Source organism: Balaenoptera physalus (genome assembly GCF_965194825.1).
Source record: "Balaenoptera physalus genome assembly, chromosome: 3".
NCBI lineage: Eukaryota > Metazoa > Chordata > Mammalia > Artiodactyla > Balaenopteridae > Balaenoptera > Balaenoptera physalus.
In genome coordinates, this window is record NC_138890.1 from 79,876,808 (window position 1) to 79,899,008 (window position 22,201).

General features: G+C 35.1%; 1 protein-coding gene across 2 annotated transcripts in view; it reads left to right on the forward strand.

Moving 5' to 3' along the window:
* DTWD2 (DTW domain containing 2) overlaps positions 1-22,201 on the forward strand; it is a 194,552-nt gene that overhangs the window by 86,672 nt on the left and 85,679 nt on the right. For both annotated transcript variants that reach the window (XR_014261913.1, XM_082455802.1), the window contains exon 5: positions 17,644-17,772. Coding sequence is in view for 1 of the 2 variants with exons in the window: in XM_082455802.1 (XP_082311928.1) it covers positions 17,644-17,772 (129 nt within the window). In the remaining variant the exon portion in view is untranslated. The remainder of the gene's footprint in view (positions 1-17,643; positions 17,773-22,201) is intronic.

Genomic DNA, 22,201 nt, shown 5'->3' on the forward strand with positions numbered 1-22,201 from the left:
ATCTCATTTTTTCAAGTAAGCAATGGACGTTTAAAAAAAATCTTAGATCATGGTATTTAGAGTCATAGGAATCTGGTAAAAAAGAAAGCAAAGATAGCATTTGGATCATGTTCTTGTAAGATTCATGTCACTTAATAGGTATGTTAAAAATTGGTATTTAGACCTTCACTGTTTGCTTTTTCTGTGTGAATTTGAACATATGATAAATACAAGGTAGTGTTCTTGTTAAGTGTTTTGTTGGAGAAATAAAATGTATATTCCAAAATAGATGTATATTAGAATGCATTCAAAATCTGATATAAAACTAAAACTGTGAGATTAATTCTGTTGTACAAAGTTACTAATCAGGATGATCAAATCATTTGCATGTAATGTTTTGCTGGTGGCATCAGAATTTTAAGGTGATTGAAATGATTTTCAGTGTGCTTCAGTAAGCCATATGAAAATACCAAAAAGCATACTTACCTTAGTTGTTAAGGAAAATCCCAAAGCAAAATACTTACTTAAATTAGAGAGTTTAGGTCTTGGTTCATATATAAGTTTGAATGCATTTTAGTACTTGATATTTGCCAGTAGTGTGAGTTTATAGAGGTCTCAAAGCCTAACAAATATGTGAGAATTGAAATAATATGGGAATGGAAAAAAAACTGAGAGGTATTTTTAAAAAAGAAATAAGGAAAAATAATAACAAGTTAGTTGTGTCTGGAACCTAATGAAAAAACCCATTCCAGTTGAAAATTAGGCAGTGTGTTTTTAAGCGATTTTTAAAAAGTCAAAAGAGAATCCCAACTGTTACCACTTGATTATGATGAATGTTTTTGAGTTCATTAACTTTTAAAACAGTTTGTTTCTGAAGTTTAGGAATCTAAAATTCTATTTATTATAAGACATGTTCTAATTTAGAGATGTTGAAATGTGGAGAGAAAATGTGTGTCTAAGAATCAGTAAAATACAAGGCTATTGTTTACAAGCAGAACAAGGTAGAAAAAGTTGTCTAAAGTTATAAAAAGTGGTTAACAGTCTAGATGTGAATCGAGTTCTAGTCTGGCTTTAGAATTCTTTCTTTCAGCCACTAAAATACAGTGCCTCACCTGTAGACATCTTTGTACGTCAGTACATAAGATATACAAAAAAAAAAACCCCAAACCAAAAAACTGTACTTCATGGCATTCCATTGAATAGATGTGCTGTAGTTTATTTAACCATTTCCCTACTGCTGTATATTTAGTTTGTGTCCAGCTCTTTGCTGTTATATAAGCAGTGCTACAGTAAACATCCTAATACATGTGTATACATGTGTATTTATCTGGTGGATAACAGGAAGTAAAATGGCTGTGTCAGAGAGTATTCATGTTTCAAATTTTGATAGAAACTATAAAGCTGCCGTATTGGCTTTGGCCATTGGGAGTTCTTTCAGATTGGTTCCTGTGTCCTTCTGACATGCCTCAGCCTTTTTTTCCCTCTCTCTCAAGTACTTCCTTACCTTCTGTCACTATAATGTACTCCAGGCTCATCTTCTATTTTTCCTGCCCCAGTCCTAAAATTTCTCCAGCTCAGCCATTTCTCCAATGATCCCTGGTTCCTTCCATTGACAAATTATATTTAGAAACTAAGCTGTGGGCTGTAGGTATGCTTGCTGCTACTGGGGTGTCACTTTGATAGGGTCTCTCAGTTGACAGCCCTAGCAAATATATGTGTACATACATCTCTAATTATTTCTGCATCTAGCTATTCTGTATCTGCATAAATATTAAAGCAAATGAGTTTGTACTGATGTCTCCAACTGCAATCCAGCACCACAGGGTTCATTCCAGCCTTTCTCCCTTGCTTATTTGTAAATTCGTTCTCTGACCTTGAGGAACCTCGTTTCCATTACTACAGTTTGTCTATTTGTTCAACCTGAATTCAGTACATGTAAACTAGTTTCAGAGTTATTAACTTCCGTCCCCATAAGAAAACACACCAACAAGACTACTATGTTTATGTACAGTTCTTTTTATCTTCAGCTCAATAGTATCAAGTTAAAATACCGTTTCCCAAAGTTACTTAGGTCAGTTTTATTTTTTCTCATCATCTCCAGGGATATTATTTTATATCACTTTTAATCATTTTTTTTTTTTTTATAGAGTGTATGTACGGCTTGGTACTATCTGCAGTTTCAGACATCCCCTGTTGATGAGAGGGAACTACTGTATTCTTTTTTTTTTTTTTTTCATAAGTACTCGAACAGATTTTTATTTATTTATTAATTTATTAATTAATTTATTTATTTATCTTTGGCTGTGTTGGGTCTTTGTTTCTGTACGAGGGCTTTCCCCAGTTGCGGCAAACGGGGGCCACTCCTCATCGCGGTGCGCGGGCCTCTCACTATCGCGGCCTCTCTTGTTGCGGAGCACAGGCTCCAGATGCGCAGGCTCAGTAGTTGTGGCTCATGGGCCTAGTTGCTCCGCGGCATGTGGGATCTTCCCAGACCAGGGCTCGAACCCGTGTCCCCTGCACTGGCAGGCAGACTCCCAACCACTGCACCACAGGGAAGCCCTAATCATTTTTTTAATTTATTTTTTTAACATCTTTATTGAGGTATAATTGCTTTACATTGTTGTGTTAGTTGCTGCTGTATAACAAAGTGAATCAGCTATACGTGTACATATATCCCCATATCCCCTCCCTATTTATTTTTTAACATCTTTATTGGAGTATAATTGCTTTACAATGGTGTGTTAGTTTCTGCTTTATAACAAAGTGAATCAGCTATACATATACATATATCCCCATATCTCCTCTCTCTTCCATCTCCCTCCCACCCTCCCTATCCCACCCCTCTAGGGGGACACAAAGCATGGAGCTGATCTCCCTGTGCTGTGCGACTGCTTCCCACTAGCTATCTGTTTTACATTTGGTAGTGTATATATGTCCATACCACTCTCTCACTTCATCCCAGCTTACCCTTCCCCCTCCCCGTGTCCTCAAGTCCATTCTCTACATCTGTGTCTTTATTCCTGTCCTGCCTCTAGGTTCTTCAGAACCATTTTTTTTTTTTTTTAGATTCCATATATATGTGTTAGCATACAGTATTTGTTTTTCTCTTTCTGACTTCACTCTGTATGACAGACTCTAGGTCCATCCACCTCACTACAAATAACTCAATTTCGTTTCCTTTTATGGCTGAGAAATATTCCATTGTGTATATGTGCCACATTTTCTTTATCCATTCATCTGTCGATGGGCACTTAGGTTGCTTCCATGTCTTGGCTATTGTAAATGGAGCTGCAGTAAACATTGTGGTATATGACTCTTATTGAATTATGGTTTTCTCAGGGTATATGCCTAGTAGTGGGATTGCTGGGTCCTATGGTAGTTCTAATTTTAGTTTTTTAAGGAACCTCCATACTGTTGTCCATAGTGGCTGTATCAATTTACATTCCCACCAACAGTGCAAGAGGGTTCCCTTTTCTCCACACCCTCTCCAGCATTTATTGTTTGTAGATTTTTTGATGATGGCCATTCTGACCGGTGTGAGGTGATACCTCACTGTAGTATTGATTTGAATTTCTCTAAGGATTAGTGATGTTGAGCATTCTTTCATTTGTTTGTTGGCAATCTGTATATCTTCTTTGGAGAAATGTCTATTTAGGTCTTCTGCCCATTTTTGGATTGGGTTTTTTGTTTTTTTGATATTGAGCTGCATGAGCTGCTTGTATATTTTGGAGATTAATCCTGTGTCAGTTGCTTCATTTGCAAATATTTTCTCCCATTCTGAGGTTGTCTTTTCGTCCCGTTTATGGTTTCCTTTGCTGTGCAAAAGCTTTTAAGTTTCATTAGGTCCCATTTGTTTATTTTTGTTTTTATTTCCATATCTCTAGGAGGTGGGTCAAAAAGGATCTTGCTGTGATTTATGTCATAGAGTGTTCTGCCTGTGTTTTCCTCTAAGAGTTTGATAGTGTCTGGCCTTACATTTAGGTCTTTAATCCATTTTGAGTTTCTTTTTGAGTATGGTGTTAGGGAGTTTTCTAATTTCATTCTTTTACATGCAGCTGTCCAGTTTTCCCAGCACCGCTTATTGAAGAGGCTGTCTTTTCTCCATTGTATATTCTTGCCTGCTTTGTCAAAGATAAGGTGACCATATGTGCATGGGTTTATCTCTGAGCTTTCTATCCTGTTCCATTGAGCTATATTTCTGTTTTAGTGCCAGTACCATACTGTTTTGATTACTGTAGCTTTGTAGTATAGTCTGAAGTCAGGGAGCCTGATTCCTCCATCTCCATCTTTCTTTCTGAAGATTGCTTTGGCTATTCGGGGTCTTTTGTGTTTCCATACAAATTGTGAAATTTTTTGTTCTAGTTCTGTGAAAAATGCTATTGGTAGTTTGATAGGGATTGCATTGAATTTGTAGATTGCTTTGAGTAGTATAGTCATTTTCACAATGCTGATTCTTCTAATCCAGGAACATGGTATATCTCTCCAACTGTTTGTATCATCTTTAATTTCTTTCATCACTGTCTTATAGTATTCTGCATACAGGTCTTTTGTCTCCTTAGGTAGGTTGATTCCTAGGTATTTTATTCTTTTTGTTGCAATGGTAAATGGGAGTGTTTTCTTAATTTCTCTTTCAGATTTTTCATCATTAGTGTACAGGAATGCAAGAGATTTTTGTGCATTAATTTTGTATCCTGTTACTTTACCAAATTCATTGATTAGCTCTAGTAGTTTTCTGGTAGCATCTTTAGGATTCTCTATATATAGTGTCATGTCATTTGCAAACAGTGACAGCTTTACTTCTTCTTTTCCTAATTGGATTCCTTTTGTTTCTTTTTTGTCTCTGACTGCTGTGGCTAAAACTTCCAAAACGATCTTGAATAATAGTGGTGAGAGTGGGCAACCTTGTCTTGTTCCTGATCGTAGTGAAAATGGTTTCAGTTTTTCACCATTGAGGACGATGTTGGCTGTGGGTTTGCCATATGTGGCCTTTATTATATTGAAATAAGTTCCCTCTGTGCCTACTTTCGGGAGGGTTTTTATCATAAATGGGTGTTGAATTTTCTCAAAAGCTTTTTCTGCATGTATTGAGATTATCATATGGTTTTTACCCTTCATTTTGTTAATATGGTGTATCACATTGATTGATTTGCATATATTGAAGAATCCTTACATTCCTGGGATAAACCCCCTCGATCATGATGTATGATCCTTTTAATGTGCTGTTGGATTCTATTTGCTAGTATTTTGTTGAGGATTTTTGCATCTATGTTCATCAGTGATATTGGCCTGTAGTTTTCTTTCTTTGTGGCATCTTTGTCTGGTTTTGCTATCAGGGTGATGGTGGCCTCATAGAATGAGCTTGGGAGTGTTCCTCCCTCTGCTATGCTTTGGAAGAGTTTGAGAAGGATCGGTGTTAGCTCTTTTCTAAATGTTTGATAGAATTCTCCTGTGAAGCCATCTGGTCCTGGGCTTTTGTTTGTTGGAAGATTTTTAATCACAGTTTCAGTTTCAGTGCTTGTGATTGGTCTGTTTATATTTTCTGTTTCTTCTTGGTTCAGTCTCGGAAGGTTGTGCTTTTCTAAGACTTTGTCCATTTCTTCCAGGTTGTCCATTTTATTGGCATATAGTTGCTTCTAATAATCTCTCATGATCCTTTGTATTTCTGCAGTGTCAGTTGTTACTTCTCCTTTTTCATTTCTAATTCTGTTGATTTGAGTCTTCTCCCTTTTTTTCTTGATGAGTCCTGCTAATGGTTTATCAATTTTGTTTATCTTCTCAAAGAACCAGGTTTTAGTTTTATTGATTTTTGCTTCAATAAGCAATCATTTCCTTCATTTCTTTTTCATTTATTTTTGATCTGATCTTTATGATTTCTTTCCTTCTGCTAACTTTGGGATTTTTTTTTTCTTCTTTCTCTAATTGCTTTAGGTGTAAGGGTCATTTATTTGAGATGTTTCTTGTTTCTTGAGGTAGGATTGTATTGCTATAAACTTCCCTCTTAGATCTGCTTTTGCTGCATCGCATAGGTTTTGGGTCATCGTGTTTTCCTTGTCATTTGTTTCTAGGTACTTTTTGATTTCCTCTTTGATTTCTTCAGTGTTCTCTTGGCTCTTTAGAAGTGTATTGTTTAGCCTCCATGTGTTTGTATTGTTTATACATTTTTTCCTGTAATTGATATCTAGTCTCATAGTGTTGTGGTTGGAAAAGAAACTTGATACAGTTTCAATTTTCTTAAATTTACCAAGGCTTGATTTGTGACCCAAGATATGATCTATACTGGAGAATGTTCCATGAGCACTTGAGAAGAAAGTGTATTCTGTTGTTTTTGGATGGAATGTCCTATAAATGTCAATTAAGTCCATCTTGTTTAATGTATCATTTAAAGCTTGTGTTTCCTTATGTATTTTCATTTTGGATGATCTGTCCATTGGATGAAAGTGGGGTGTTCAAGTCCCCTACTATGATTGTGTTACTGTCGATTTCCCCTTTTATGGCTGTTAGCATTTCCCTTATGTATTGAGGTGCTCCTGTGTTGGGTGCATAAATATTTACAATTGTTTTATCTTCTTCTTGGATTGATCCCTTGATCATTATGTAGTGTCCTTCTTTGTCCCTTGTAATAGCCTTTTTATTAAAGTCTATTTTGTCTGATATGAGAATTGTTACTCCAGCTTTCTTTTGATTTCCATTTGCATTGAATATCTTTTTCCATCCCCTCACTTTCAGTCTGTATGTGTCCATAGGTCTGAAGTGGGTCTCTTGTAGACAGCATATATACGGGTCTTGTTTTTGTATCCATTCAGCCAATCTGTGTCTTTTGGTTATAGCATTTAATCCATTTACATTTAAGGTAGTTATCAATATATATGTTCCTGTTACCATTTTCTTAATTGTTTTGGGTTTGTTGTCATAGGTCTTTTCCTTCTTTTGTGTTTCCTGCCTAGAGAAGTTCCTTTAGCATTTGTTGTAAAGCTGGTTTGGTGGTGCTAAATTCTCTTAGCTTTTGCTTGTCTGTAAAGGTTTTAATTTCTTCGTCGAATCTGAATGATATCCTTGCTGGGTAGAGTAATCTTGGTTGTAGGTTTTCTCTTTCATCACTTTAAATATGTCCTGCCACTCCCTTCTGGCTTGCAGAGTTTCTGCTGAAAGTTCAGCTGTTAATCTTATGGGGATTCCCTTGTATGTTATTTGTTGTTTTCCCCTTGCTGCTTTCAATATTTTTTCTTTGTATTTAATTTTTGATAGTTTGATTAGTATGTGTCTTGGCGTGTTTCTCCTTGGATTTATCCTGTATGACACTCTCTGTGCTTCTTGGACTTGATTGACTATTTCTCTTCCCATATTAGGGAAGTTTTCAACTATAATCTCTTCACATATTTTCTCAGTCCCTTTTTCTGTCTCTTCTTCTTCTGGGAACTTTATAGTTCGAATGTTGGTGCGTTTAATGTTGTCCCAGAGGTCTCTGAGACTGTCCTCAATTCTTTTCATTCTTTTTTCTTTATTCTGCTCTGTGGTAGTTATTTCCACTATTTTATCTTCCAGGCCACTTATCCATTCTTCTGCCTCAGTTATTCTGCTATTGATTCCTTCTAGAGAATTTTCAATTTCATTTATTGTGTTGTTCATCATTGTTTGTTTTCTCTTTAGTTCTTCTAGATCCTTGTTAAGCATTTCTCCATTGTATTTCGAAGATTTTGGATCATCTTTACTGTCATTACTCTGAATTCTTTTTCAGGTAGACTGCCTATTTCCTCTTCATTTGTTTGGTCTGGTGCATTTTTACCTTGCTCTTTCATCTGCTGTGTGTTTCTCTGTCTTCTCATTTTGCTTAACTTACTGTGTTTGGGTCTCCTTTTTGCATGCTGCACGTTCGTATTTCCCGTTGTTTTTGGTGTCTGCCTCCAATGGGTAAGGTTGGTTCAGTGGGTTGTTTAGGCTTCCTGGTAGGGAGGACTAGTGCCTGTGTTCTGGTGGATGAGGCTGGATCTTCTCTTTCTGGTGGGCAGGATTGCATCCTGTGGTGTGTTTTGGAGTGTCTGTGGACTTACTATGATTTTAGGCAGCCTCTCTGCTAATGGGGGAGGTTGTGTTCCTCTCTTGCTAGTTGTTTGCATAGGGTGTCCAGCACTGTAGCTTGCTGGTTGTTGAGTGGAGCTGGTCTTAGCATTGAGATGGAGATCTCTGGTAGAGCCTTCGCCGTTTGATGTTACGTCGGCCCCAGAGGTCTCTGGTTGACCAATGTCCCGAACTCAGCTCTCCCACCTCAGAGGCTCAGGCCTGACACCCGGCCAGAGCACCAAGACCCTGTCAGCCACTCGGCTGCTAGTGTTGGAGGGGCTCTTGCGGGGGGGGGGGGTGTGGCTGTGGCTCACCATGGGTACTAGGACACTGGCAGCAGAAGTTCTGCAAAGTACTCCTTGGTATGAGCCCTCCCAGAGTCCACCATTAGCCCCACCAAAGAGCCCATGCCAGTGTTTTGATTAACCATCTAATAGAATTTTCATTTAAATCACTTGAAAAGTGACTGATAAGCTTTGGGGAAATTATGTTTTAATTTGAAATCAGAATCTTTTCCTACTGAATAGAAAAGAAATCCCTGTAATTTTTAAAGAATTCTTTACCTTGTATTCTTTTCCCATATTATTTTTACTCTTCATTGCAGTTATCGGTCTTTCATCCCTTTTTTTGGGTGGTAATTTTTCAGCCTTATTTGTGTCACTAAAAACTAATTCACTTGTCAAATTCAGTATCTGACATTTATGCACATATTCTTCATACTATAAAGTTGACAGAATTATGTTATATTTCTGAGGTGAATATATTATATCATTAATGGTTATTATGCAGGGTACTTTATGTTTTCCAAATTGTGTTTGAATGGATTTATTTAAGAAACGCCAATTCACTTTTTGGATTTCACTAGCTCTATTAAATAGTCTAAGAAAATAATTAACAGACGTGGAGGCATCATGCACCCTGATTTCAAACTGTACTACAAAGCTATAGTAATCAAAATAGTATCGTGCTGGCACAAAAACAGACACATAGATCAAAGGAACAGAATAGACAAACCAGAAATAAACCCATACTTATATGGTCAATTAATCTATGACAAAGGGAGCAAAAATATACAATGGGGGTAAAGACAAACTCTTCAATAAGTGATGTTGGCAAAACTGGACAGCTATGTGCAAAAGAACGAAACGAAACTTAAGCCACTGTCTTACACCATATATAAAAAATAAAGTCAAGTGGATTAAAGTCTAAATGTAGGACCTGAAACCATAAAACTCCTAAAAGAAAGCATAGGCTGTATGCTCTTTGACATAGGTCTCAACAGTATTTTTTTGGACCTGTCTCCTTAAGCAAGAGCAACAAAAGCAAAAGTAAACAAGTGGGACTACATCAAACTGAAAACCTTTTGCATAGTGAAGGTAACTATCAACTGAATGAAAAGGCCCCTTACTGAATGAGAGAAGACATTTTCAAATGACAAGTTCAATAAGGGGTTAATACACAAAATATGTTAAAAAAAAAACTCATACAACTCAATATCAAAAAATCCAAACAATTTAATTTAAAAATGGGCAGAGGACATGAATAGATATTTTTTCAAAGAAGACATGCAAATAGCTAACAGGCACATGAAAAGATGCTGAACTTCACTAGTCATCAGGGAAATGCAATCCAAACCAAAATGAAATAATTACCTCACACCTTTCAGAGTGGCTGTTATCAAAAAGACAAGTAATAACAAGTGTTGGCAAGAAAAGAGAACCCTGGTACAATGTTGGTAGGAATGTACATTGGTACGGATGCTATGGAAAACAAAAAATTAAAAAATTGAACTGCCATATGGCTCAGCAATTTCACTTCTGGTTATTTAACTGAAAATGAAAGCACTAATTAAAAAAGATATATGCATACCAGTGTTCATTGTAACATTATTTACAATAGCCAAGATATGGAAGCAACCTAATGGTCTGTGAAAAGATGAATGGATAAAGAATATGTGGTATATATACACAATGGAATATTACTTAACCATAAAAAGAACAAAATCTTGCCATTTGTGACAAAATGGATGGACCTAGAGGGTATTATGCTAAGTGAAATAAGACAGAGAAAGACCAATACTATATGATACCACTTTTTTATTTTTATTTTTGGCCACTCTGTGTGGCTTGTGGGATCTTAGTTCCCCAAGCAGGGATTGAACCCGGGCCATGGCAGTGAAAGTGCTGAGTCCTAACCACTGGACCGCCAGGGAATTCCCCTGTGTGAATCTAAAAAACAAAGCAAACATAATAAAATAGAAACAGACTCATAGACACAGAGAACTAACTGGTGATTGCCAGAGGGGAGGTGGGTAAAGGGATGGGCACAATAAGTGAAGAAGATTAAGAGGTACAAACTTCCAGCTATGAAATAACAAAGTTATGGAGATATAATGTACAACAGGGAATATTGTCAATAATATTGTAATAACTTTGTATGGTGACAGCTGTTAACTATCCTTATCCTGGTGATCATTTTGGTATAAAATGATCAAAGGTAAAAAAAGGTATAAAAATATCAAATCACTATGTGGTACACCTGAAACTATTTAACATTGTAAGTTAATTATATTTCAATTAAAAAAATTGTGATATTCTGCAACTCACAATTTCTTATCATTTAAGTATTCTGTACTCTGTATTCTTCAAAGGAACATAGCAACCTATTGTTAGCCAATTCTTTTTTATGTCCGTCTGCCAGTTTTACTGTCATAAAATCAATTAAACATTACAGATAAGTTACACATGTGCAGAGGTAGAAGAAGATGAGAAAATATATTGAAAATATTAGGCAGATAAAAGAGTCATGCAAGGTCATTCAAGAAATGAAAAAATTTCATTTTAAAAGTATTTTCAAAAATCATTATAAATTCTTGGTCTGTCTCTTCTGTTACATAGTGTTGTTTGGGAATGTTTTAAAGAACTATCAAAGATTTAGATACAAGATTCAGTACTTTGGGGAATATTGCACATTTTAATGATGCTTAGATCATGCACTTAAAGGGCAAAAGAGTAAAATATGAATATTTTCCTTGTATATAAATTATATCTTTAATGAAAATATTTCTGCCTTTGTTTTTCAGGATTCTTACTGTTAAGAATATTTTATTTATCTGGCAATGTAACTTGTTCTTTTCTGTTATTCAGTGAAACTCTTTTCTTGTTCTTTCTCCTGCTTCTAAGACTGCTTTTTCTCTACCTGTTCAATAGCTTTTCTTCTTCCATCCTGTAAAATTTGACATTCTTCTGGCTCTAAGTTTTATCTTATCCCACACTCTTGGTCAGGCTACTCATCTGGCTTTATTGCGATAAAGCTGAGTTGCTTCACACTTATTCATTAGATTGTGAAGAAAGCATTGTAAATCATCACTAGCACTCTCCTGGTTAACATCAGTAGCATCAGTACCACCCTCATCAACATCTTTGCCTGTATTGCGTGCTTACTGTATGGCAGGCATTGCTGAGTACTTCACATATATTAGCATCTTAAAGCACAATAATTCTTTAAGGTTGTTAATGTTTTAGGCTCTCAGAGTTTAAATCTTGTTTGAGGTCATACTACTATTATGTAGAGTTAAATTTAAATAAGTCTAATTTCCTTTCTCATGCTTTTAGTTGCTGTGCTTTTCTGTCTTCCAATTCATGCACATTATTTTAATTCAAGGTTATAGAAAAGTGTTGTTAATAAAGTAAAAGAGTATACGATTTAACTCAGTAAATTTTAAAATAAAAATTTTATGTGACAAATTGAACTTATGAAGTAATTATAAAATGTGTGCTTTATTTCACACCTAGGCTAATTTATGATTTATTTTCCAATAGCTGTTTATGAAGCCATGACAGCTTTTGAAATGAGTAGAAATGATAATTGTTAAATGAAATTTATCTTTGGTGAGAAAATGTTTCACTAGCAAGACATTATAAAATTGGTTATTAGGTGAGACTAGTAAATCAATTTCTAATATCCTAAATCAGTTTCTGTTCTAAGTTTCCTAATAAAGGATATAAATTGATGTAAGCCCAGTATGAATAAATGCATACATGTAGACATGCTTAGTTTGGACAATTTCAATTTCAGGAGATATCACAAAAGTTAGTTTCTATAGCATTATTCAACAGAGACTCGTCTTCATTAAGTATTGCTGAGAAAAATAGCAGCAGAAAGTAATGCCAAGACGTGTAATCTATAGTCACATTATTCTTTCTGGCTTGTTTAATGGTGTAATGTTTTGTTAATTTACTGAAATCACTCTGAAGTTATTGTAGCCAATAATGTTTTTGTTTTTTTTTTTTAAATTTTTTTGGCTGCCTTGGGTCGTCGTTGCTGCGTGTGGGCTTTCTCTAGTTGCAGCGAGCAGGGTCTACTCTTTGTTGCGGTGTGCGGGCTTCTCATTGCGGTGGCTTCTCTTGTTGTGCAGCACGGGCTCTAGGTGCGTGGGCTTCAGTAGTTGTGGCACGCGGGCTCAGTAGTTGTGGTTCGCGGGCTCCAGAGCACAGGCTGAGTAGTTGTGGCACACGGACTTAGTTGCTCCGCGGCATGTGGGATCTTCCCGGACCAGGGCTCGAACCTGTGTCCTCTGCACTGGCAGGCAGATTCTTAACCACTGTGCCACCAGGGAAGCCTTGTAGCCAATAATCTTAAGGAATTTTTGTTTTCATGCCTCTATTAATTCTTTTTTTTTTTTAAAGAGGAAGCTTAAAAACTCAGATAAAACTTTTTTTTATTTAAGAGAAATTATTATATTTCAATATTTTTTTAAACTTTAATTCTGTCATTCTAAACTTTTTAAAAGAATAATTATGCCTGAGAACGTGGAGATTACTATTTGACTTATAAAGATAACTTCCAATTCTGTGATCTCATGAATCTATGTGTTTTTACTTTCCTTCTCTAGATATTTCCATACCCATAGTTCTTAGTGACTTCAGATATGCACTACTTGGAGTTATGTGAAAAACAGTGGTAGATTAAATATTTTTATTAGTAGGAAAAAGCACTAGTCAAGACATTTGATTAAATATGTCACTCAACAGAATTTTAATTTTGTATCATTATTTAGATTTGCTTAAATTTGAAATTTGTAAGTGCTTAATTTTTAGGCTTCTGAATTGTATGTTTGCAATTTTAACATCAAAGTTTTTGTGTGTTGGAAAAGCAATGTGTAACTTTAATTATCATTTTAATGTGTAAGAAAGTACTAAATTTTAAACCCAATGTCTTCTACAAGTTCTTTGGTAATTTTGGAATTGTGCTTTACCATAGAAACTGTTATGAAATGAAGTTTCTCAGGTCAACTCAGAAAAAAAAAATTTTAAACAATAATGTGTTTTGGAAGTAGCACAATATTATCATTTTATCTATAACTAATGCCCCCTTTAACCTTATTTTTATCAAATTTTCTGAGTTTCAACATTAATCCTGGAATCTTAACTTTCTGTAAAAACTTTACAGGCTTCATAGTGTGGGAAGATGGGAGCAAGACATAGATATTGACATTTGTGAGAAACTTTCATTCTTGAGAAGACTCCTCCCCATATATCATTTTTTTTTTACACTTTGTTCATAAGAACCCTAAAATTATTCAGGAGTCTCTCAGCCTTGCTTTCCAGCAGAATAGCTTTGTTTTATTTGTTTCATATGTTGGGATTTGCCTAAGAATTCATCCATTTAATTATTAGCCTAGTTATGAAGAGCTCAAGCTCTCAAAGAAGACTTTATAAATTCATTTATCTGCTTTACCATGATTGATTTTGGAACCTTAGGTAAGTTACTTCACCTCTCTCTACTTTGGTTTCCTCATCTGTAAAATGGAGATAATAGTACTTACTTCATAGGGTCTTTGCGAGAATTAAATGAGACAATATATGTACATTTTCTAGAATAGCACTTAGTGTCCAAGTGCATGAGACTTTGCATATAAGTGGTTAAGTCTCTATTCAAACTGGCAACTGTCTGATGCCAAAGCTGGACTCATCACTATTAGATCATAGTGTTGAACTAAACTGAGGAAATGAAAGGAATGAAGTAGATGGAGGGATTGGGGCTAGAAGAAAAGATTTAGTACCTCTCCTTCAAAGGGCAGCTCATAAGCTCAGATACTGATTCTTATTTGTGAAAGATCATAGAATAAAGGGTGCTTCAGAAAGGAGGGTTTTTATGTGTGTCTTCCACTGATAAGGAATTCAGAATGTTAGTAAAACGTTTATTTTAGCTTGTTCTAGACTAGGGTTTTTCCAGAAAGCCTGCAAAATAGATTGATTTTCCTAGAAACCTTTAAGGAAGCTGATCAACTGATTAGAAAGTCTTGTGACTCTTAATAATTAAGTGAGAAGCACAGTAGTTTTATGTAATGATGAAACTTGTCTTAAAAGAGCCTGAGAACAGATAACACGTAATCACCATCAAATTATAAAAATACAGCATTTGTTGCGGGGCGGGGGGTGTGGAGATGATTAAAATTTTAATTTTGAGGCCTTTTTTAGTTTATTTTTCTTGACAAAAGAATTAACTATATTATAGTAAATTATTTTAAAGACATGTTATGCAAACATAAGCCATGGCATGTTAATCCTTTGGATATTTTTTTGAGTCCTAAAGGTCATTACTAAACCACTGAACATGCTATGACTTCTACACTATTAATGACACAAATCACAAAAATAGCTAAAGGTCTATCTAGGAAGGAGACATTTGAAAAAACCCTTTTAAAAGGCATCTGAACAGTGATCATAGCTGTCAAACTGTTACCTGGTATTCTTATATATTAAATATATATTTAATATTTAATGGAAGAAAAAAAAGGAAGGCATTAACAACAAAAGAATTTTAAGGAATTCAAATTTTAGCCAATCCAGAGAATCAGTGGAAAAGATCTGAAGCTCAGTCTAGAAGTAAAATTTGGATGAGTTGGCTGTTTCTAAAATGGGAGTTATATTATAGGCTTACAACCTATACCCGTAGAATTCTAAACCAACCAGTGATACTCCTGTTCCTAAAGAAGTCACATTAAGAGCACTCAGACAACTTCTACCCATGGAGAACCAACTTCCAAGAAGATCAAAATTATTGAAGCATTCTTTGCATCAGCATGGCTTCCAAATATTGGAAATGAAGATTGTATATAATAATTATACATAATATATTAATGATAATGATATATAATTAATGTAGCATTATAATTACATATACATTATATGACCTTGGGATTGATCACTAAAAAATAGGTTTTAATACCATCAGGTCCAGCTATCTGATTTTTATCAAGTGAGCAGGAACTGAGAAACTAAATGACTGAAATTAAGTGATTAATTATTGTCAACTTTGATATAATAATATTGGTCTTTCAATAGTTCCTCTTTCTACATACCATACTTTCATCATATGTTAATTTTTTTCCTTTCTTATAATAGTTAATTTTGCCTTGGATTTTCTTGAACTTTTATTCACGAAGATGAGGCAGTTTCTGAAAAATTATTATGATGCTTATGACTTCTCAAGAAGATGGATCAACAGGGTTTCTTTTTAGTCTTGCTCATTTACTCACTGAATTAAGTGTGTGATGAAGGTGATATAGCACATAAACATAAAAGGAGGTGCCGTGAGATCACATTAACATGCTTTAATAACATGTATCCTAATAATATGGCAGATCTTAGTTATATATACTCTTTTAATATATCCAGTTACTATATAACTCCCAGAGAGATGATTTGTGAAGGATATTCTGAAGTCTTTTAACAAATGATATATTTCAAATTCTGTTTTCATACAGCCATGTGAGCCACAGTAAGAAATAAAACACCCTCCTGAAATAACAAATTTCTTTTAAAAATCAAATTAATTCCAATAAACAAAATCCACTGTGAATTTTGCATGTTTTCCAAAGGTTTTGTTTTAATCAGATGCTTGTTATAAGTTCCTCCAGTGATGACTTGGAATTAAGTATTGAAAGCAGTAGTTGTCTGTACTCTGTTCTACTAGTTGACCTGATGAAATATCAAAGCTTTTAGTAATTACAATTAATCAACATCATGAATTATTCCTACAGTTATTTAAACATAGGCTTTCTTTTATCATTATACATGTTTCTCAACCATTTTCTTCCATCTCTTTCTCTCCCTGCATCTGTTTTTCATCTTGTCCATTGGTAGAAATGCAGAGTAATTTTAATATGATATCTAAAACATAATTAGTCAAATATGCTTTAAAGAATATATTCCAAAATCATATATAGGGCAATACATTCTATAGTGAATCTTTTATGATGCCCACTTTGCTTCCCTCTCTCTCTCCCTCCCCCTTTACCCCTCATCTCTTTTTGAGGAAGGAAAGGAAACAAGTTGTAGAGGATAATTTTTTGAACAAAAAGCAATCAGAGTGGAAAAACCATATTTCTCATCACATATCCTTAAATATGATTTTGATCAGAGTGTGAGCTTTATGAGTGTAAGCTTACTTGAGTTTCATTTAATTAAAGTAGGAATCAGACGACCAAAATGCTGACATTCAGTTTTCTATTGCCTTTCTCATGTCTGACTCTATCTCAGCTAAAATATTGTCTCGATGGAGAAAAGTATCTGTAGTATGCTACTTTTATCTAAAAAGAGGATATATATATATATATATATATATATATATATATATGTGTGTGTGTGTGTGTGTGTGTGTATGTGTGTGTATCTCTGTGTGTTTATATAGATTTATACCCACACAGACATATGCTTATCAGTTTAAGAAATAATGGAAGAATAAACCAGAAAATAAAAAATCCCAATTATCAATTCTCCAAAGTGATTAAACCATTTTCACTCCCACTTCAATGTATGAGAGTTTCATTTGCTCTGTCCTCATTTGGTGGTGTTAGTCTTTTCGATTTTAACTGTTCTAATGAGTGTGAAATGTTATCTCCTTGTGATTTTATTTTATTTTATTTTATTTTTATTTATTTATTTTTGGCTGTGTTGGGTCTTCGTTGCTGCACACGGGCTTTCTCTAGTTGCGGTGAGCGGGGGCTACTCTTCATTGCGGTGGCTTCTCTTGTTGCAGAGCATGGGCTCTAGGTGCACGGGCTTCAGTAGCTGTGAGTCACGGGCTCTGGAGCGCAGGCTCAGTAGTTGTGGCGCACGGGCTTAGTTGCTCCGCGGCATGTGGGATCTTCCCGGACCAGGGCTCAAACCCATGTCCCCTGCATTGGCAGGTGGATTCTCAACCACTGCACCACCAGGGAAGCCCCTCATTGTGATTTTAATTTACATTAAATCATGTTGAGCCCTTTTACATGTACCTATTTGCTACTTGTATATCTTCTTTTGTGAAGTGACTATTCACTCTTTTGCCCGCTGGGAGGGGGTTATTAGTCTTTTTATTTTTGATTTGTAGGAATTTGTATATATTTTGAATACGTTTTCTTTGTCAGATGTGTAACTATCCTCTTGCTTCTATTTAACAAAATAATAAAAAGATATTATATATAGAAGATATTGATACATTTAATATTTATAAACTGGCAATTTTGGAAGGAAATTAGAATAATTAGTATTTAAAATACAGACCTTATAGTTTTAAACTTAAAACAAAAATTACATTCTATTCTGTTTTTGATTTCAGGTGCAATTAAAAACTAGCATTTCTAGTCAGTATGTAATTCGGGCACAACCAACTAATAGGTGCCTTTCTACACTGGAGTGTGCAGCTGTTGCTCTTTCTATCTTGGAGAAAAATAATTACATACAAGAGGTATGTCTTTGGAAAGTTACATAGTTTTTGAAAGTAGGAGTTTGGTTAGATTTTTGTCTAGAAAATTTTAAAATGCATAACTTGTTAAATTTGTAACTTAAGTGACAAGTAGACTATATCTGTGATAGAAATTTGTGCACTTTTATAACCTTCCTTTCCCCTCTAGTGTTTTCCTGTTAGTTTAACGTTCCAGATTGCATTATTTAAATATTCATTCTAAGCTGTGCAAACAGCATTTGTAATATGCTAAATCGTTTTTAAGTAGCATAACATTAAATATAGTTTTTTTGGCTAGATATGTCTTTCAGTAGTCTGTATTTCTGTTTAAGTATTTTGTGTTCTCTTGTACTAGACTTTTTTTATTTAAAAGAACATTTTACAGCAAGATTTTTTCCATTGGTGCTTTTATTCGAGGAGATATACCAACTCCCTGTTTATCTTATTAACCTTGCTTAGGGTATAAAAAGATATAATTTTTTTTGAGAAAAAAGCCTACAGAATATGAAAAGGTTATAACCTGCAATCAACATTTTATTTAATTTCCATGAAAGCCTGATGATTTCATATATAATTCATAATCATTAGTAAATAATAATGTTTCAGTGAGCTCACCAACATCTCAATCTTTTAGAACATGTTAGAAACTTTACAGTTATGACAAGAGAAAAAAATAGCAAACTAAATGGAGTTTTATAACTCCCTCCTCTAACACACACACACACACACACACACACACACACACACACGCACAAAGTATGCTCTTTCCTGCCTTCTTTCTCTCTCTCTCATTATACACCATGGTTTCTATTATAAAAGTGTGCCTTAGCCATGAGGGAAATTCTAGTAATGGATAAAAGCTTAGGTCAGAGTAACTGGATAAGTGGATTAGTTACCAAGAAAAAGAACAAAAGACCTCCAGAGCAAGGGAAGTTAAAGAATGCCAGAAGCAGCATTGAATTGCCCTTTTCCTCTCCCCTACCCTAAGCCATGGTATGTGTCAGAGCTGGAGACTTTCCTCTTTTGAAAGAAGTAGGCTTTCATGAGTAGGCTATTTTTGTGTGTATCTGTGTGAGTAGACTTAGTTTTGGGTCTAGGCAATTTCTCTTTCTCTCTTTTGAGGAAAAAAATGTGTGAGGGATCCTAAATCCTTCCTCCAAATGACCAGGGAGTGTTCTCAGACTTTTTTTTCTCCCCTCTGACTTTATCACCTACTCCTGTGTACCTTCCATCAATATAACACTTAATATACCCCTATACTTGTCTCTCTGTTTTGTTTATTAACCATCATCTGTGTATGTTCTTCAGCAGAAAACAACATTATTTTTAGGTGTCTTAAAGGGAAGATGAAACCCAGGGCTGTTGTTTAAGCTTGCTTTCTGTACAGTCTCTGTATTTTCCTTTTTGTTGATGTAAAATCCTAGGATCAGCCAACATCAGACATAGGCCTCATTAAAAGTTTAAATCTTGAGGGAAAAATATAATGGTCTTTGGCTATAAATTTAAAATTTCTTTCCTCTTCTTCTTCTGGTTTATAAAAAGAATCTTCTATAGACTTATATTTATTATTCCCACAATTGGAATTGGATCGTTACTGCATTCCTAAACAGAAGCGTTAATGTTGGTAACAGTGGTGTTTTAGTAGTAGTAGTTATAGTATAATAGGGCTAGGGTTTGGCATAGGGTTTGTACTACTACTACTACTACAAATGCTGCTACTGCTTCCCCCTTTCCAGTTTTATAAGATATATTATTCTGGTGTTAATTACTGTCACAACAGGAAACCTATCTTACGTTTTTAGTATAATATCTAACAACAGGCAAAGTTTAAGATACAGAAGGGTATCAGGATGAATCATCTCTTCAGCTTTTGGAGCTTTTATTTTTTTCTATCGATCAAATTGAACATAAAATCCCAAAGCAAAAGTGGGGTCCTAGAGTTCTCATTCTTTTTGCTTTGGTCACCAGGAGTGGTTATGCTATAGTGACCAGGAGTAGAAGAAGGATGCTTGATAATCAGACATGTGATTTGGGAGGTGCTGATAAGATGGTCACAGGAACATGAGCAGAAGAAAAGCATATGAAACATCCCAAGTTGCTTATTATTACATCTGGCAAACAATTAGCTTTCTTAGTGGGGATCTAGCTACAATAAAAAAATTAGTACATTCTTCTGAACATCTGCTCTGAAATAGGTGTTTTCTTTCCTTCCTGGGGAGGAAAGCTATAACATGCCTTTCCCCCCCAATAACCTTTTATTAGGGGCATCCTAATAAAACCTTAAGATGATGGGGGAGAGTAGTAATTTTTCAGCTGGCTTCATTCTGTAGAGGTAGGGCTCCTCAAAATAAAGAACTTGGCATAGAATGGCCTTCTTAGTCTGTTGATTCATTCTCTTCCTTTATTCTTGAGCAGTTTTCAATCACTTGGAAATAGCATGATATGAGTTTTGAAGCAAGTTTGAGTTAAAACTTTATCACTTAGCATCAGCAGTTTTTGCCAGAAGGCAATTCATGTAATCTCTTTGTGTTTGTTTTCTTATCTGTAATATACAAAAAATAGTTACCACATAATATTGTTATGAGAATCGAATGGGATAATGTATGTTAATTGCCTGACACCGGGTTCTCAGGAAGAGTTCATCTTTTCGCCTTTCCTCGCCTCTGATTCTTGTCTATAGATTGACAGAAAAATTGAACTGAAAGTTGGTGATTTTCATTTTGCCATTATAACATCTACCAGGGTTACTCATACCTTGGAAGCCGTATGAACTTTTGAAACTAGACGTGGCAGAGCTTTGTGCTGTAACCTAAATGTCTTAGCTCTACTCATCACCAGTAGTTGTTAATAACGGTCTTTTGAAACTGTCATGTTGCATCTGTAGACAAAGGATGTACAGAACACTGATTTTCCCCCAAATAAACTTTTAGAAACTAATTTTGTAAGTAGAGAATTTTCTTTATTCTTCTGAACCAGTACACCTCTCATATAGCTTCACATTGCCCCAGATATAATGTTATGAATGTAGAGAGAAACATTATCATTTATTATCAATCAAGTTATATGCTAAGCACTTTAAATGTATCATGTAAGTGCACCATAATAATAACCTTATAAGGTGGACATAATATTCCTCACTTTACAGATGAAGAAAGCGAGGCAAATAGAGGTTATATAACTTATCTGGGAACACATAGCTAGTAAGTGATTGCATCAGTCACTTAAAACCCCAAAATCAGAATGGCATAACACACTGTCTGTACAGTGGGATTGCCAGGGGGACCTCTGCTAATTATAGTCACTTAGGGATCCAGGTTAATGGATGCACCATCTAGACACATCATTCTACTTTTATTAAGGAAGGAATAAAGAGAGGTCGGGAATCATACACCACTTTTAAAGCATCTGCCCAGAGGTGACACACATTATTTGTGCTCACATTTCATTAACCAAGTCAAGTTATATGGCCATGCCTAACTTTAGAGGGGGCTAGAAAATGCAGTCTGATCATGTATCATGAAAGAGGACTGGTGTATTTGTGAACAGCCCTAGTGACTACCACAGATCTGTCTATCTCCAAAATTCATTCTATTAATTACTCAGAAAATTGATAGAATCTTATCTTCAGGAAGTAAAAGTTGGAGGCCTTTAATCATAGGAGTATTAATACTCTTCTATCTATGAAGAATCTAATAAATGTCATAAAATAGCAATAGAAACTTCAATTGTCTCAGTCTGTATATGTCCAAGGTATGTTTCCTAGGTATGATGTTTCAGGATTCAATCACTTCCTTATGTTGACTCTGTAAAGTAATATATAGTCATTCCTATATTTCTTCTCTTGTTTGAAGAATTGAAGATACGAAAAGAAATTATGAGAACAGAGAACATACCTAAGAGACTTTCTACAATAATGTCAGGCAGAGCTTTTCCAAGATGTTTGTCTTTTTCTTACTGGTGTGTCTCAGTTAGGAGTTAACATTTAGTTGCATGTAACAGAGCTCTTACTGCAGTGGTTGAGCCATATATGAGTTTATTTTTCTCTTGTAATAAGAAATGCCGAAGTTAGTGGTCTAGGGCTGGGGATGCAGCTGAAAAGGACTTCAGACATCCAGATTTCTTCTGTCTTTCTGTCCATCACTGTATGTATTTGGCTTTAATCTTCGTGTTTATTGTCTTGTAGTCACATAGTGGTTATCCCACAACTAGCAATCATGTTCCAGGCAAGAAGAAAAGGCAAAAGCCTATGCCTGCTAGGTCTGTCCCAACCCAAGGCCTTCCACTTACATCTTGTTGGATAAACTGTCATTAGTCAATGTAGTATTACTAGCTGGACACATTGCCACCTTGAATAAAATTTTAGATTTTTTTTAATAAGGAAGAAAAGAATGGATATGGAGAAGCAACTACCAGTGACTGCGACATATTTGTA